Genomic DNA, 13,814 nt, shown 5'->3' on the forward strand with positions numbered 1-13,814 from the left:
ACTCTCCGTTCGGGACTGACCCCTTTGCCTAAGCGGCCATGACAGAAAACTTTACGTTTCTCTGGATTTCCAAATCCTAGGTCTTCCGGCGACACTTCTCCCGTCCTGGAGCATTGCTGGCGGCCCGTGATACGATGGAACTCTCCTCTAAGAAGGATTTCCTCTTTAAACTTGCGATAGTCATCCTGGTCCCCATCCATCAAATGGTAAACCGACCGGAACTCTATCCGCAATAAGGTTTGCAGCAGTTTTGGCCACCGGTCCCTAGGCCATTTTCTCTTTACAGCAACTTTTTCAAATCTTACAAGGAAGTCTCCCACCTCCTCTGTAGGCAGCATGGGTTGCACATAGTCAGAGGCCAAGATCTCAGCCCCTTGCAGTGCACCCGACTCTTTGCGATTCCGCTTGAACCATTCATTCACTGTCTCACATGTCACTGGCCCCTTTTTACTGGTCCTACAAGGTGGAGACATCTTCTCAGGCCATGCTGAGCTCACTTCTTGGCATCTCCTCCATGACTGGCTCTCACTTGTTGCCATTGGATACCACTTCTGAGGACACAGCTGATCACAATCATTAGTAGATGAGCTCCAGAATTCATCAACCTCCCATCCAGCTTGGTTATTCCACAAACATTCCTGTGACAAGGGGCAATGGGCAACAGCATGTCCCCACTCACTACAACGGATGCAGCGCAGAGGCCTCCTTGCGTCATGCTGTGGCACCTTTGGGCTCAGGCTGCCAGGAACAACATCCTCTTTAACTTGATCAAACATGAACTTTTTGCTTTTTGACTGCCTCATCCTTGCAATCACATGCACACAGCAGTTTGTAACAGTTCTCAGCAAAGAAGGAGAAAAAGAAAAAAAAAAAATCTGATGTTTGATTCTTCCTTCACAGGTACACAACCTGCATGCAACACAGTCCATCAAATAAACGTATACGCAATGCTGTTCGCCTGGCTGCCACACACAGCTAGCAGTAGTTCCTGATGCGACTCACCATGGAGCAAGGACCCGGATTCCACCGTCTACATGCCCGCATTCGAGCACCACTTGTAATGTTGGGGTGATTAAGCACAATTGGTAGATGCACGTTTTAGTCTACATCAGGCAGGCGTTTTATGGTTAAGGGCCTGGTAGCCCACGTTTATTATAAGAAAACAATATTTAGTTCATCCAGTAATCCCACGCAGGGGTTTAAATTCATTCAGCACACAAATGAACATACCAAGCCACCTGGCTCTCAATTGTCAACAGTTCCTCTGCTTGCTCCCAACAGATTTGTCAACTCTTTCCAGCCCCCTGGACTCACCGACTTCCTTAGTCTTCCTGACTCTCAAGGTTTGTCAGCCTTTCCCAGTCCCTTACACGGACTACAGTCTCCCACAGGGCAAACCACTCTTCAGCCAGCAGCAAGCTGTTCACACTCCTCCACCTTCCACACCAACAGCCCTTCATTTATATGGCTTATATGCAGCTGGGCACACACCCTGCTCGTTAACATCAAGACCCAGACACAGGGCTGGAGATATGCAAACTCTGTCTGCGTCTTGTTTTCCTCCAATTTCATAGGGACAGAGCCTCGCTCTGTCACAATATATATATATATATATATATATACTCGCATTTTGCAAGTGGATTTTGAGGGCTGGTGAGCTATATGACTGCCTGGGAGCGGGGGGCGAGCACCGCCAGCAGCCTGGGTGGAATGGAAGTTCTTCTCCCAGTGATCATGTAGGGGAAGAGAGAGAGAGAGACGCCCAGGTAATCAGAGTGCAGCACATGAACACAGTGATAACAGCTTTCATTTCAATTGCTGTGTTCCCCACAGCTCGCTGTCAGATACAGCCCCTCCTCCCGGCCTTGGGACTTTGATAGACAGATCACCTGTCCAATCCCAGTGACGGGTAATTTGTCAATCAAAGTTCCCTGGCCAGGGGGCGGGGCTGTATATGACATTGAGCAGCGGGAACATGGCAATTGAAATGAAAGCTGTTATTGCTGTGTTCTCTGCGCTGCGCTCTGATCACCTGGGCAGCTCTCCTGTTCCTCTCCTCCCCTGCACAGGTAGGCTGCATAGTGGACACAGGTATGAATGTTGGGCATAAGGCTGCATGGTGGGCTCAAGGCTGCATGGTGGGCATGTGGCTGCATGGTGGATACAAGGCTGCATTGGTGGATACAAAACTGCATAGTGGGCACACGGCTGCATTGGTGGACACAGGCAGCCTGCATTGGTGGGCACAGGCAGCCTGCATTGGTGGGCACGGATAAACTTGTTGTTGTTAATATATATATATATATACATATATATTTTATTTTTATTTTTTTAATTTAAGTGTCATTTTATGAGAGCAGGTTTAGGGGCGGAGTGGGCTGGGGCAACTGGTGGCGAGTAACCCTTGAGGCCTGGCTAGTAGCTCAGCACTTGAAATTTTGAGCCCTGTATATATTGTAAAGTAGTGAGTGTACAGCTTGTATAACAGTGTGAATTTTCTGTCCCGTCAAAATAACTCAACACATAGCCATTAATGTCTAAATCGCTGGCAACAAAAGTGAGTAAACCCATAGGGAAAAATGTTCAAATTGGGCCCAATTAGCCATTTTCCCTCCTCGGTGTCATGGGACTCGTTAGTGTTAGGCCGCGTACACACGGGCGGATTGTCTGGCCAACTTAGTCCGCTGAAGCGTGTTTCAGCGGACAATCCGCTCGTGTGTGGGCTTCAGTGGACTTTTTCAGCGGACAGTCTGGCGGACTAAGTCTTTCGGAATTTCCGTAATACAGTCCGTCCAAACTTGGTTTCAGCGGACAGTCCGCTCGTGAGTAGGCAAGTTGGATGGACTAAGTATGGCGCATGCTCAGAAAGGATTTACACGGCCGAAGGTTGCATTGCAGTGTATTGGACGTCGAATTTCTAGTCCCGTCGTACGTGCCGTACACGTCATCGCGCAAGCTTTCAGCGGACTGTCTGTTCGTCGTGTGTGGTCAAGTCCGTTCATTCAAAAGTAGGACGGACTGTCTGTCGGATTGTCTGACGAACTTAGTTGGCCAGACAATCCGCCCGTGTGTACGCGGCCTTACAAGGTCTCAGGTGTGAATGGGAAGCAGGTGTGTTAAATTTGGTGTTATCGCTTTCACTCTCTCATACTAGAAATGGGATGGTCAGTGACTACGTGCTCATAGATATAATGCCACATTCAAAAAATATTATAAACAAAAATGGTACCCCTAAACTGACTTTTAAGGCAGTAATATCTATATAAAAAGTGTTAGAGAGTGGTTGAAGTATAGCAAAAGTATTTATTTGACAAATCATATTAAAAACATGATGATTCAAGACAGAAGGTTGTTGGAATGTATACGAATCTGTATGTGGAGACACATACAGCACACGATCAAATGTGATCCTTTGACTGACGCGTTTCAATTAAATTCTTTCTTCAGGGTTGTTCTTTAGGGAACACATATGTGCATCTATAGCATTATAAGAGTCATACAATGTCAATAAATATTATTTAAGAGTACATAGTTGTTAGAGATATCATTTTTTTTGTATTAAATACACTTACATGTACTGGTTAATGGTGTCACAGATAAAACTTTCCATAATTCTATTTAAAAGCAAAGAAAAGGAGCGCTGTGTCTCATAGACAGGTCTTAATAACCCTGCAGAGGTTAATCTCCTCTGTGTTGGAAACTGGATCTCAAAGTCAGAGATGATGGGCCCCCCTCCCAAAAGAAAACCTCCAGGAGAGGGCAGACATGAACACTGAGGCCACAAAAATTGGAAGGGCAGCCTAAAAGTAAAAATAGAGAGTAGTAGTAAATGTGCATGCCCTATTGGTTAGGACTGAGATGTGAATCATACCAGAAAGTTGCTACCTGAGTAATAAATTGGTCCAAGATAGGGACAGAAGTGTTCTTACAGGTCATGTAAGCTTCCAATATCTACGTAATAGACAATGATTAAATTGAGTAATCATCTACACTCATATAGCAGCTAGTTATAACATAGAGTATCCCTATAGTGATCAGTATATATAAACATACTTCCTGTAATTACTGAATCATTAGTTCAGAAGTTTAAATTAAATGAGAGCACACAGCGTCCTGATATCCAGCTACTATAGAGCGGATGCCATGACTGTGCTGCCGTGTGTGTTATAACTAGTTGATAATTGAGTAATTAGCATAGCCAACTGCTGTTAGCTGTGTCAAGCTGAAGGTCTGCCCTCCCTTGGCCTCCTGAGCTGCGTTACCAGCGGACTGTACATGTTCGCTGGAGTATCAAGATGGAGGACAGCCAAGCAAAAAGCCCCTGTGCTCCAATAATCCACCATGGGTTAAGAGGCCCAGGCGACTTTGTGTTTTGGGTGACTGCATGAGAAAAAAGACGAGGAGTGAACCCGTCAGGGCTAGCAACTCGATATTGAGTGGGGATAAAAAATGATATTCACATTATAAATGAGTACCTCCATTGTACATTATATGTCCACAAATCATAGCAGTTCATTGCCCCATAGGGGTCGTAACAAGGTCTACAATAAATGAGAAAATAAAAAATAGAAATGTACAGAGGTTAATGTATGCAAGGCAGACACGTATTATATACATAGCAGACATATGGTGTTTTTCACATTTAGGAGAGTTAGCAAACAAGTGAGCATGGTAGAGACAGAGTTAGATGGCATAAAAGGGAGGATTGTCAGATAATAATATGGGACCAGGTCCCTATTTCTCCATACCCCAGATGAAAAACCCTCCAAAAAGGGTTTAAAACATATTGCTTCATTAAGACCTGATGAGCATGTAGCTCTTAAAATCTGGATCCAACACAGTTCCATTTGGAGGAGGACTTTGTTCCAGTGCACCCCCCCAGGACTGAGGTGAATATGATCCAGGATTAAGAATTAGATTTTTGGAAATTTTCCTTCATGTATTAATTTTGTGTAGAGACCAGGCGGCAAGTCTGGATTGGAAACCTGCATATTGCTGATGTATTTGTATGCATGCCTCCAAAATTGTAACCTGGTTTTGCCAACATAAAAGCAACCACATTGTCAATATAACAAATATATCACACTGTTCGTTTTACAGTTGGCAAAATGTTTAGGTCGGAAAGTTTTTCCTTTTGAGAGAATGGGATCCTTCTGGATAAGCATGTACTTGCAATAGTTGCAAATAAAAGTACCTCTTTTTACAAGGATCGTTACGGAATTCTCCTTTAAATTCACTGCAAACAAGTTGATCCTTGATAGACATATGCTCTCTTAAATGTGAATTATGGATATTTAGGGGCAAATTGTCCAAGTATCAGGTCCATAGATAGTATATGCCAGTATCTGGTCACAATAGATTTAATTTATGCTTTTTGATTGGTATATTTAGTAATTATTCTTATAGAGTAGCCTTATTGGTTTTCTGAGAGTAAAGTAGCTGCAGTCTGGTTTTAGAAGATGCCTTTTTGTAGGCCTTTTTTAGGGAGGTGTGTGAGTGACCTCTCTGCAGCAGTCTATTCCTGTAGTTTTTTTTGCCTCAATTATATTGATTTTATTGTTAGAGCAATTATGCCTTGACTTTGGGATGGAAACTTCAGGCATGCAGGGTTGTATTGCCTGCTGTTGATTTTCTGTATAGACTGCTGCAGAGGGTCCCACTGTCCCCTTAATATATTTCAATGTCCAAAAAAGCAATACGGTTTTTGTCATATGACATAATAAATCTCATCAAAAATTGTTTAAGTGTGTCCATGGGTCCATTCCAGACGACAGTGATATTGTTGATGTAATGGTACCACACGGAAATATGGTCCGTATACACTGACATCAGTTCGTCTGCGAAGAGCATTTGCTACTACTCCCCCAGATACAGGTTGGCACAGCAAGTCCCCATCGCTACCCCCTGTATCTGGAGGTAGTGGGACCCTATTGAATATAAGAAGGTTGTGTACAAGAATGAAGTCCAACAATAAGATAATGAACTCATTGTAGGCTTGCTAATGTGTATCCTTCATGTGTAGAATGTGCATAATGACCGCTAGGCTTTTGTCATGAGGGATCGAACTATACAAAGCTTTCACATCTATAGTGACTAAAATGGAATGTTCTGGGATGTAAAGATTGTCAATGATCTGTAGCATATGGATTGTGTCTTCGACGTATGATGGTAGAGCAGTCACATAAGGTTTCAGCCCTCGTTCACACCTATGCAAATTAGATACGGCTTACACCGCATCCAATTCGCAGGACATTTTAAAATACATTCAAATGAATGTATCTTGTTTACATATGTGCGATGCATTCGCACTGCGCATTGCACAAAAAACGTGCGTTGTCTGGGAATTGCGGTGCAAATTACAAGCACATTATCCTCTATGTGAACGCATCTGATTTGCATATGCATTGCGTTCTGAACAATAAATCTCTCCTTCTTCTCACTACACCTCCCCCTCCTCTCCCCCCTCTCTCTGTTCAGCTGATGCGCAGATAGAACGGAGCGGCACCGCTGTACAGCTGCTTTTTCTCTTCACAGAGAAAATGTAGCTGGAATTCACACCGCACTGGTGTGAACCCGGGCTCAAAGTCAACTAGTTTGTTAGCGTTTTTATTAACTGCCCTCTCCCAGATATTATGGGTCTACCTGGTGGGTTGCATGCATCTTTGTAGATTTTTAGGAGTGTGTAGAAAGTTGGAACTTTAGGAAAATGTATTCTAATAAAATCCCAAGTGGTTTTGGTGATGGTCTCATTTAAATATGTTGTGTCAATCAGGGTATAGAATTCTTTGTTATATTTTTCAACAATATCTCTCGGAATGTGTCTGTACCAATTATGATTTTTAAGGATCTTATAGCACATAAGTGTGCATTTATCATTGTCTAATAAGACAAGGTTCCCCCCCTTTGGCAGCAGGCTTAATTGGGATGGAATGATTATCAGTTGTTTTAAAGCTTTAGCTTATTGTACACTAATATTGGAATCCTTGTTGGTTTGTATTTTCAACTATTCAAATTCTTGATTAATTAAAGTGGGGCACCCTAAAAAAAAAAAATAGCATTAATATTCTTAAAATGTAAAAAAAAAAAATTTGAACTTGCCAGAAACCCCTGTTCCTAGGCAGTCTTCCTAATCTGCCTCTTCCTACTCCGCTGTGATCTTCGGTCTTCTCTCCTCACATTGTCTTCTGGGGAATGGGGCACGCTGTGTGTGTACTGTGTGTGTACCAGAACACAAAGCGCCGCATTCACAAAGCGCTGCGCGACTTGCGTATGCACAGTAGGAAACGAGCAGTGAAGCCACAAGGCTCCACCACCTGTTTCCATTGGATGGCAGTGCCGGGACACAATACGAGGGACGTATCGGCCTTGGGGGGGCCAACATCACGGGCGTCCTGGACAGACAAGTGTCCTTGTTAAAAGTCAGCTGTAAAGGCCCGTACACACGGTCGGACTTTTTGACAACAAACATGCAAATTAGCTGTTTTGGAGCAACATCCGACTGTGTGTACGCTCCATCGGACAAACTTTTTCTGCTTTCATCGGACTTTTGTTGGCTCTGCGAACGGACAAACTTTTTGACAACAGAAGTCCGATGGAGCAAAGTCCGACCGTGTGTACGCAAAAGCATCGGACTTTAGTCCGAAGTACAAACACGCATGCTCGGAAGTAAGGACCAGCACGAAGAGGTCGGTCTTGTAAAACTAGCATTCGTAATTGAGTTAGCACATTCGTGACGTGTCAAATTTTGAATTTTGGAAATGCAGCGTACATTATCTTAATTTAATGGCTTAGTAATAATAAATATGATTTGCTGGTGATACTGACCAAGTACTAACAAACATATTTTGACATAGGACTTGTGTGCCAATGATATCCAAAAACAATTAATTTTTTGGCCATTTTTTTTTTATTGTACCGTATATACTCGAGTATAGGTCGATCCGAATATAAGCCGAGGCCCCTAATTTACCACAAAAAAAATGGGAAAACTTATTGACTCGTGTATAAGCCGAGGGTGAGACATGCCTGTCCATCCCTGTGTGTCCGTCCATCCCTGTGTGTCCGTCCATCCCTGTGTGTCCGTCCATCCCTGTGTGTCCGTCCATCCATCCCTGTGTGTGTGTCCGTCCATCCCTGTGTGTCCGTCCATACCTGTGCCTTTGTCCTGTGCCTTTGTCCTGTGCCTTTGTCCTGTGCCTTTGTCCTTCTGCAGCGATCTGCATGTAAAAACATGCCAGGATCGCCGCACCTCTTCTCGTCTGTGACAGACGGCGGCCATTCCACTGTTCAAAAGCCGCGCCTCCGTCTGTGATAGGCGGAACACTAAATTTCCCAGCAGTCAGTGTTCCGCCTATCACGGACATCCTCTCATCCTCGTCCGTAGTATGAGGATGAGCGGATGTCCATGATAGGCGGACCACTGACTGCTGGGAAATTGAGTGTTCCGCCTATCACAGACAGGGAGGCGCGGCTTTTGAATAATGGAATGGCCGCCGTCTGTCTGCACGACACGCTGATCGTGTAGACAGACGGCGGTGACTCGAGTATAAGCCGAGGGGGGCACTTTCAGCCCTAAAAAAGAGGCTGAAAATCTTGGCTTATACTCGAGTATATACGGTACATTCACAACATAAATCAAATTGTAAAATAATTTTAGACATATTTTCTGTCACCACAAATCAAAAAGAAAAATGAAAAACCAAAGAGCAAATAATACACTGAAAACCAAAGCTATAGCTTATTAAATCAGAAGCCTCTAAACTCCCCAGACCACTGGCCTTGTTGGGCCTCCTGGGGCTGATTTTGCCACTGACCACCATGCTGCTGAGGTGGGTGGGCTTGCTGGGGTGGGTAGGTTTGCTGAGGTGGGTAGGTTTGCTGAGGTGGGTAGGTTTGCTGAGGTGGGTAGGTTTGTTGAGGTGGGTAGGCTTGCTGAGGTGGGTAGGCTTGTTGTGGAGGAGGTAAAGGTGTGTGGTCCAAATTACACACATGTGATTTTGTGGTTAGCTCACGCTTCCTGGCCTTGCTGAAGAGCTGGATTATGATCCCCTCACATAGCTCCCTTTGATCTGGGTCAATTTCTCGGAGTTTATTAGCTGTAAAACAGCCAAACCCTTCAGCACTATCGGGTGCTGTGGTGATAACGGAAGTAGCCCTACTTAGAAAGTCAGCTGTGGCATCATCCAGGTGTTGGCTCTTCCTGGCCCTTTTTTTGGGATGACGCAGGGGAGGGATTCTGCATTCTGTTGTCTGGCTACTGGGCCCAGCCTCTTCTTGGCTCAAAAGTTCCTATGTGTGAAAAAACATAATTTTAATGTTTGGTCATCCATCACAAACACTTTTCAGATCATGACTTTTTTAATTTGTAATGTGTCCAATTAGTAAAGACTATCAATCTGACTCCAGCATTTATCATTCTTGTCCAAATCCAGGGGCGTAACTATAGGGGGTGAATCAGTCGCGACCGCAACCGGGCCCTGTGATGCAGGGGGCCCATGCAGCCCCCTCTACATATGGCCAGCAGCAGCATAGGCAGCTAGGGGTACCAGTGCACCATGCACACAGGTGGTGGAGGTGGAGGGTGACCTGTGTCCTCGGCCGGCTCCTCAGAGTACCCCTCTCCTGCTCCATGCATTGCCGCTCAGTCCGATGTCTGTTATCCCCAGCCAGAGTTGTGCCCCCCCCCCCCCCCTGAGTCCGGCCCACACTGCACTGCATACTTCTCCTGGGTAAACAAACTTTAAGCACACAGATGCAGTGCAGCCCTATGAGAGCCCCCCAGAGGACACTGCAGGCTTGTCTGCCAGCCCCCCTCCTACCCCGTCATACACAGATGATGAAAGGTCTTTCTGGGAGATATGCTGATCACCCGTCCAGCACACTGGATGGAGCCCAGGCCAACATGGATGAGTGTGCGACCTACAGCTTGGTCATGGTGAGTGAGAAGACCTCATCCCCCACACACTATTACATACCCCCTCCATCTCCCCCTGGGTACAGGGACCCCTTCTCACCTGGGGTCAGTAACTTCATCTGCCCTGGAGAAAAGGACCTCATCTCTTCTGGGGACGGGGACCCCATCCTGCCTAAGGACTGTCCCCCAATGGGGCACCTACAAATTTTCAAAGTAATAGGCCAAAAAACTACTGATACCAGTGGTGGAACTACAGGGCTCACAAAGGTCATACCTGGTACCACGCCCTGGAGTTCCACCGCCGGCATCCGAGGGAAGGGCCCTGGCTGTGGTTCAGGGGGGCCCTTTATGGTTTCTTGCATCGGGGCCCTGAAGGTTCTAGTTATGCCACTGTTCAAATCCTTTTTGGCCACTACTTGTCTATTACTATGTAACTCACTTTTTTAAGACAACTAATTGCTTTAGGCATACTAGCATCTATATATATATATATAAAATCTATGAAAAAATATTGTTTTTTTAGCCAAGATTTTCAACAATGCTATACCTGAGTCAAGTTGAGCTCCTCCTCCTCTTCATCCTGTGTAGGATCAGGCTCAGTATCGGTGGCCTCAGCTGATGCGGAGGGCAGTGTAGAGAGCGATCTACGTGATACTGTTTGATCCCGTAAAAAATGGAGGCTATTAAAATACCACAGCTTGGGAACATAGACCTCTTCAGCTGCTGCTCCACTCTTTTTGGATTCCTCGATCTTCTTTCGTTCCCTGTTATACATGCTTCTGAGGCCCCCAATTTTGGTCTTTATTAAACTGTAGGTTGCTCTGGGGTACACTGTTTTTGCTAATTGCACCAGTTGCTGCTATCCTCATGTTTTTATTGCAATAGTCTTTATTTTTGACTTGCCACAGACAAGTGAGCTCCCTGTATTTTTCAATAAATTGGCTAAGGAATTCGTGAGAATTTAAACTTGACTTTGCCATTTTGATCTCTGCAAAACATAAGAAAAAACAAACCATAATTGGTGGTGTATAGCTCATAAGCTGCTCAAAATATGATCCTTTATTTAAGCTGTAGGGACAGGCTGTATGTTCAACTCGAACATGAGTTTGACTTGAACATTGACATCACCCAATAGCAAACCATTTAAGTTTGTTTGTGACAAGTAATAAACCCACAGAACACCCTATTTTAAAAGCCTATGTGAGAATGCCAAAGTCAGAATTTTAATCAACAATATGCAAGCTATTGTCTGAAAAAACTTTGTGACCCAGGGGACATGTATCAACGCAAAAGAACGTTTTAACAAAACTGAATTTTTTTTTCGTGCCCATGTACTTAAGTGAAAAACATTACAGTACCAGCGATAAGGAAAAGTTTTAGAAACGTACCTTCCTTTATGGTCTTTCAGTTTCCGTCAACTTGCGTTCGTCTCCCGCCTATGCTGAACGTTACGTTGCATCATACACTCGTGCTTTATACACGGCGTATACGTCAAATCTCCGCTCTCCGAGCGTCATGACGTTGGGCCGTGACGTTACAGATTCCGCCATGCTTTAATTAATATTTAACGTTCGTGTACTATTGACTTTAATCGTCTTTATTCATGGCCGGACTATTTTAATTATATACACATACGTGTATGTGATAAACTTTCCATACACATATTTATCCCCAAAAATGAATCCTCTATTTTTTCGATTGCATATAGGGTGTCATCGTATATTCCGATCGGATATAGTCCGCGCGGTACGCTCAACATACAGTGCGCATGCGCGAAACTACGCTTGCGTCGCCCGCCCCTGACGTTCTTTTTCTGTAATATTCCCCGCCCCTTCTCTCTTCGTTGCGCAGTGGGAGGAAAGTAAACATGGCGGAGAGACAGACATCCAGTGAGGAGGAATCCCGATCTAGGAGATTCAAGGCCACCAACATGGCCTTTGCAGAAATGGTGGAGATGGTGGCCATTATGACAAGGGATGATTATGATGGGAAGCATGGGCCATATCTGCATCCCAATTTGGTCAAAGATCAAATCCTTACTCGTGTGGTGAAGACTCTGGAGGAGAAATTTGGGGTGCGAAGGTCTAAAGACCAATTGAGAAAACGATGGTCCGACATAAAATTGAGGGAGCCGGATAAGTACCTCCAAATTAAGAAGGTGCTCCGAAAAAGTAAGTACCTGTCCTAAGTTCACATTATACATAGCGACGTGTATGAATTCGTATACCGTTCGTATATTCACACTAGATTCGTAAACCGTACGTATATTTGCACTAAATTCGTATACCGCATAGGATGTTGTTAGCTGATCCAGGGTTATAACTGTTTTCGTCTGTATCATTTGACGTAATGAGTAAACTTCGTAACGTTATTGTTTAGCTGTCTTTGAAATGTATTTCAGTATGTTTAAAAGGGAAATTTCATTGTCTTCACTTTGGATCTCTTCATTAACAGAAAATTGTACACCACCTCAAAGCAATGTTTCATATCTGTGTGCTAAAGTATACCTTTTGTTTGATTCTCATAGGGCAGAGAAGACTCAGACACCAACCCCGCCAGGATCCCCAACCTCACCGAAACACCCAACCCCGCCAGGACCCCCAACCTCACCAGGACACCCAACCCCGCCGGGACCCCCAACCTCACCGGAACACCCAACCCCGCCAAGACCCCCAACCTCACCGGAAAGCCCAACCCCACCAGGACCCCCAACCCCGACGGGACCCCCAACCCCACCAGGACCCCGAACCCCACCAGCCTGAATGGCACAGAAATCCAGAGGAGGTGGAGGAAAGAGAGGTGGAGGAAGTGAACACACCAGGTGAGTGTCTGACACCCCAGCTTCATGTAATCTATGTCTATGTATATATGCATATTTCTAAATACATGTTTTTTATCCCATTTTTAGATGATGTGCTGTTTGTGGACCAACAACCTGAAGCGTTCACTACAGACAGTGCACAGAGGCTGATCGGCCAGATCATGGCATGGAATGGGGAGATTGATGCCATGCGCAATCGCCTCAATGCCATGCAGCAGGAAATGAAGAATATGATCGATATTTTGGGAAGAATCTAATACCTTTTTAGCAAAATAATCATTTTCTTCATTTCCTGCTGCATGGTGTTGATGCGATGCCCCCATTCCAATGTTATTGTTATTTGAAAAATGTTTTATGAAAAATCCAAAAAAAATAATCTATACTTTGATTTTACAAAAAAAAATGATCAAAAAAATAAAGAAAAAAAAAGATATGTTGATTTTAAAAAAAAATATTTTAAAAAAATATGTATTTTTGGAGTTAAAAAAAATGATCAAAAAAAAAAAAAAAAAAAAACATATGTTGATTTTAAATAAAAATGTGAAAAAAAATATATATTTTTGGAGTTCAAAAAAAATGATCACAAAAAAAATAAAAAAAAAGATATGTTGATTTTAAATAAAAATGTGAAAAAAAAAAATATATTTTTGGAGTTAAAAAAAAAATGATCCAAAAAACAAAAATTTGATTTTAATCTTTAAATGTGGCACAGATTAAAAAAGTTAAACTAAAAACGATGTGTGGCTTCTTATTTCAATGCTCAATACCAGTATATTTGTTCAGTTGTTGTAGTTACATTGACCATGTACTCTAAAATGTGTGTAGCCGAGATACAGCACAATATAAAAGTTAGCTCAAAGAGAGATTGACACCTCATGTTGCACATCAGGTTGGTTTAAACTAGTGGCAAAAAGGACAAAGATCCTGGCTATTTGCAAACATAAGAAACACAGACAACAGTAGTTGAACAGAAATATTATTTTATGAATAAGTAATATATTTACAAGTTAGTAAACACATTTTGCTGCCAAGGCACTGCCCCTCTACCAACAAAGTAGTCCATATATTGTTCCCGGACAA

The 13,814-nt window shown here is 43.6% G+C and overlaps 1 protein-coding gene across 1 annotated transcript; it reads left to right on the plus strand.

Moving 5' to 3' along the window:
- Nucleotides 1-11,780: 11,780 nt before the first annotated feature.
- Nucleotides 11,781-13,098, plus strand: LOC143929782 (uncharacterized). Its single transcript, XM_077453760.1, has 3 exons — nt 11,781-11,955; nt 12,441-12,734; nt 12,822-13,098. Exons 1-3 carry the CDS (start codon nt 11,781-11,783, stop codon nt 12,989-12,991), a joined length of 639 nt encoding a protein of 212 aa, XP_077309886.1. The 3' UTR covers nt 12,992-13,098.
- The last annotated feature ends 716 nt before the right edge of the window (nt 13,099-13,814 follow it).

Source organism: Lithobates pipiens, unplaced genomic scaffold (assembly GCF_037356315.1).
Source record: "Lithobates pipiens isolate NorthernLeopardFrog02 unplaced genomic scaffold, aLitPip1_a1.2 Scaffold_25, whole genome shotgun sequence".
Lineage (NCBI taxonomy): Eukaryota > Metazoa > Chordata > Amphibia > Anura > Ranidae > Lithobates > Lithobates pipiens.

Excerpts from the sequence above, each read along its gene's own strand:
- LOC143929782 (XM_077453760.1), top strand. The coding sequence starts at position 11,781 with ATGGCGGAGAGACAGACATCCAGTGAGGAGGAATCCCGATCTAGGAGA. Across the intron at positions 11,956-12,440 it reads CAAAGATCAAATCCTTACTC|GGCAGAGAAGACTCAGACAC; the intron begins GTGTGGTGAAGA and ends TGATTCTCATAG. Across the intron at positions 12,735-12,821 it reads GGAGGAAGTGAACACACCAG|ATGATGTGCTGTTTGTGGAC; the intron begins GTGAGTGTCTGA and ends TCCCATTTTTAG.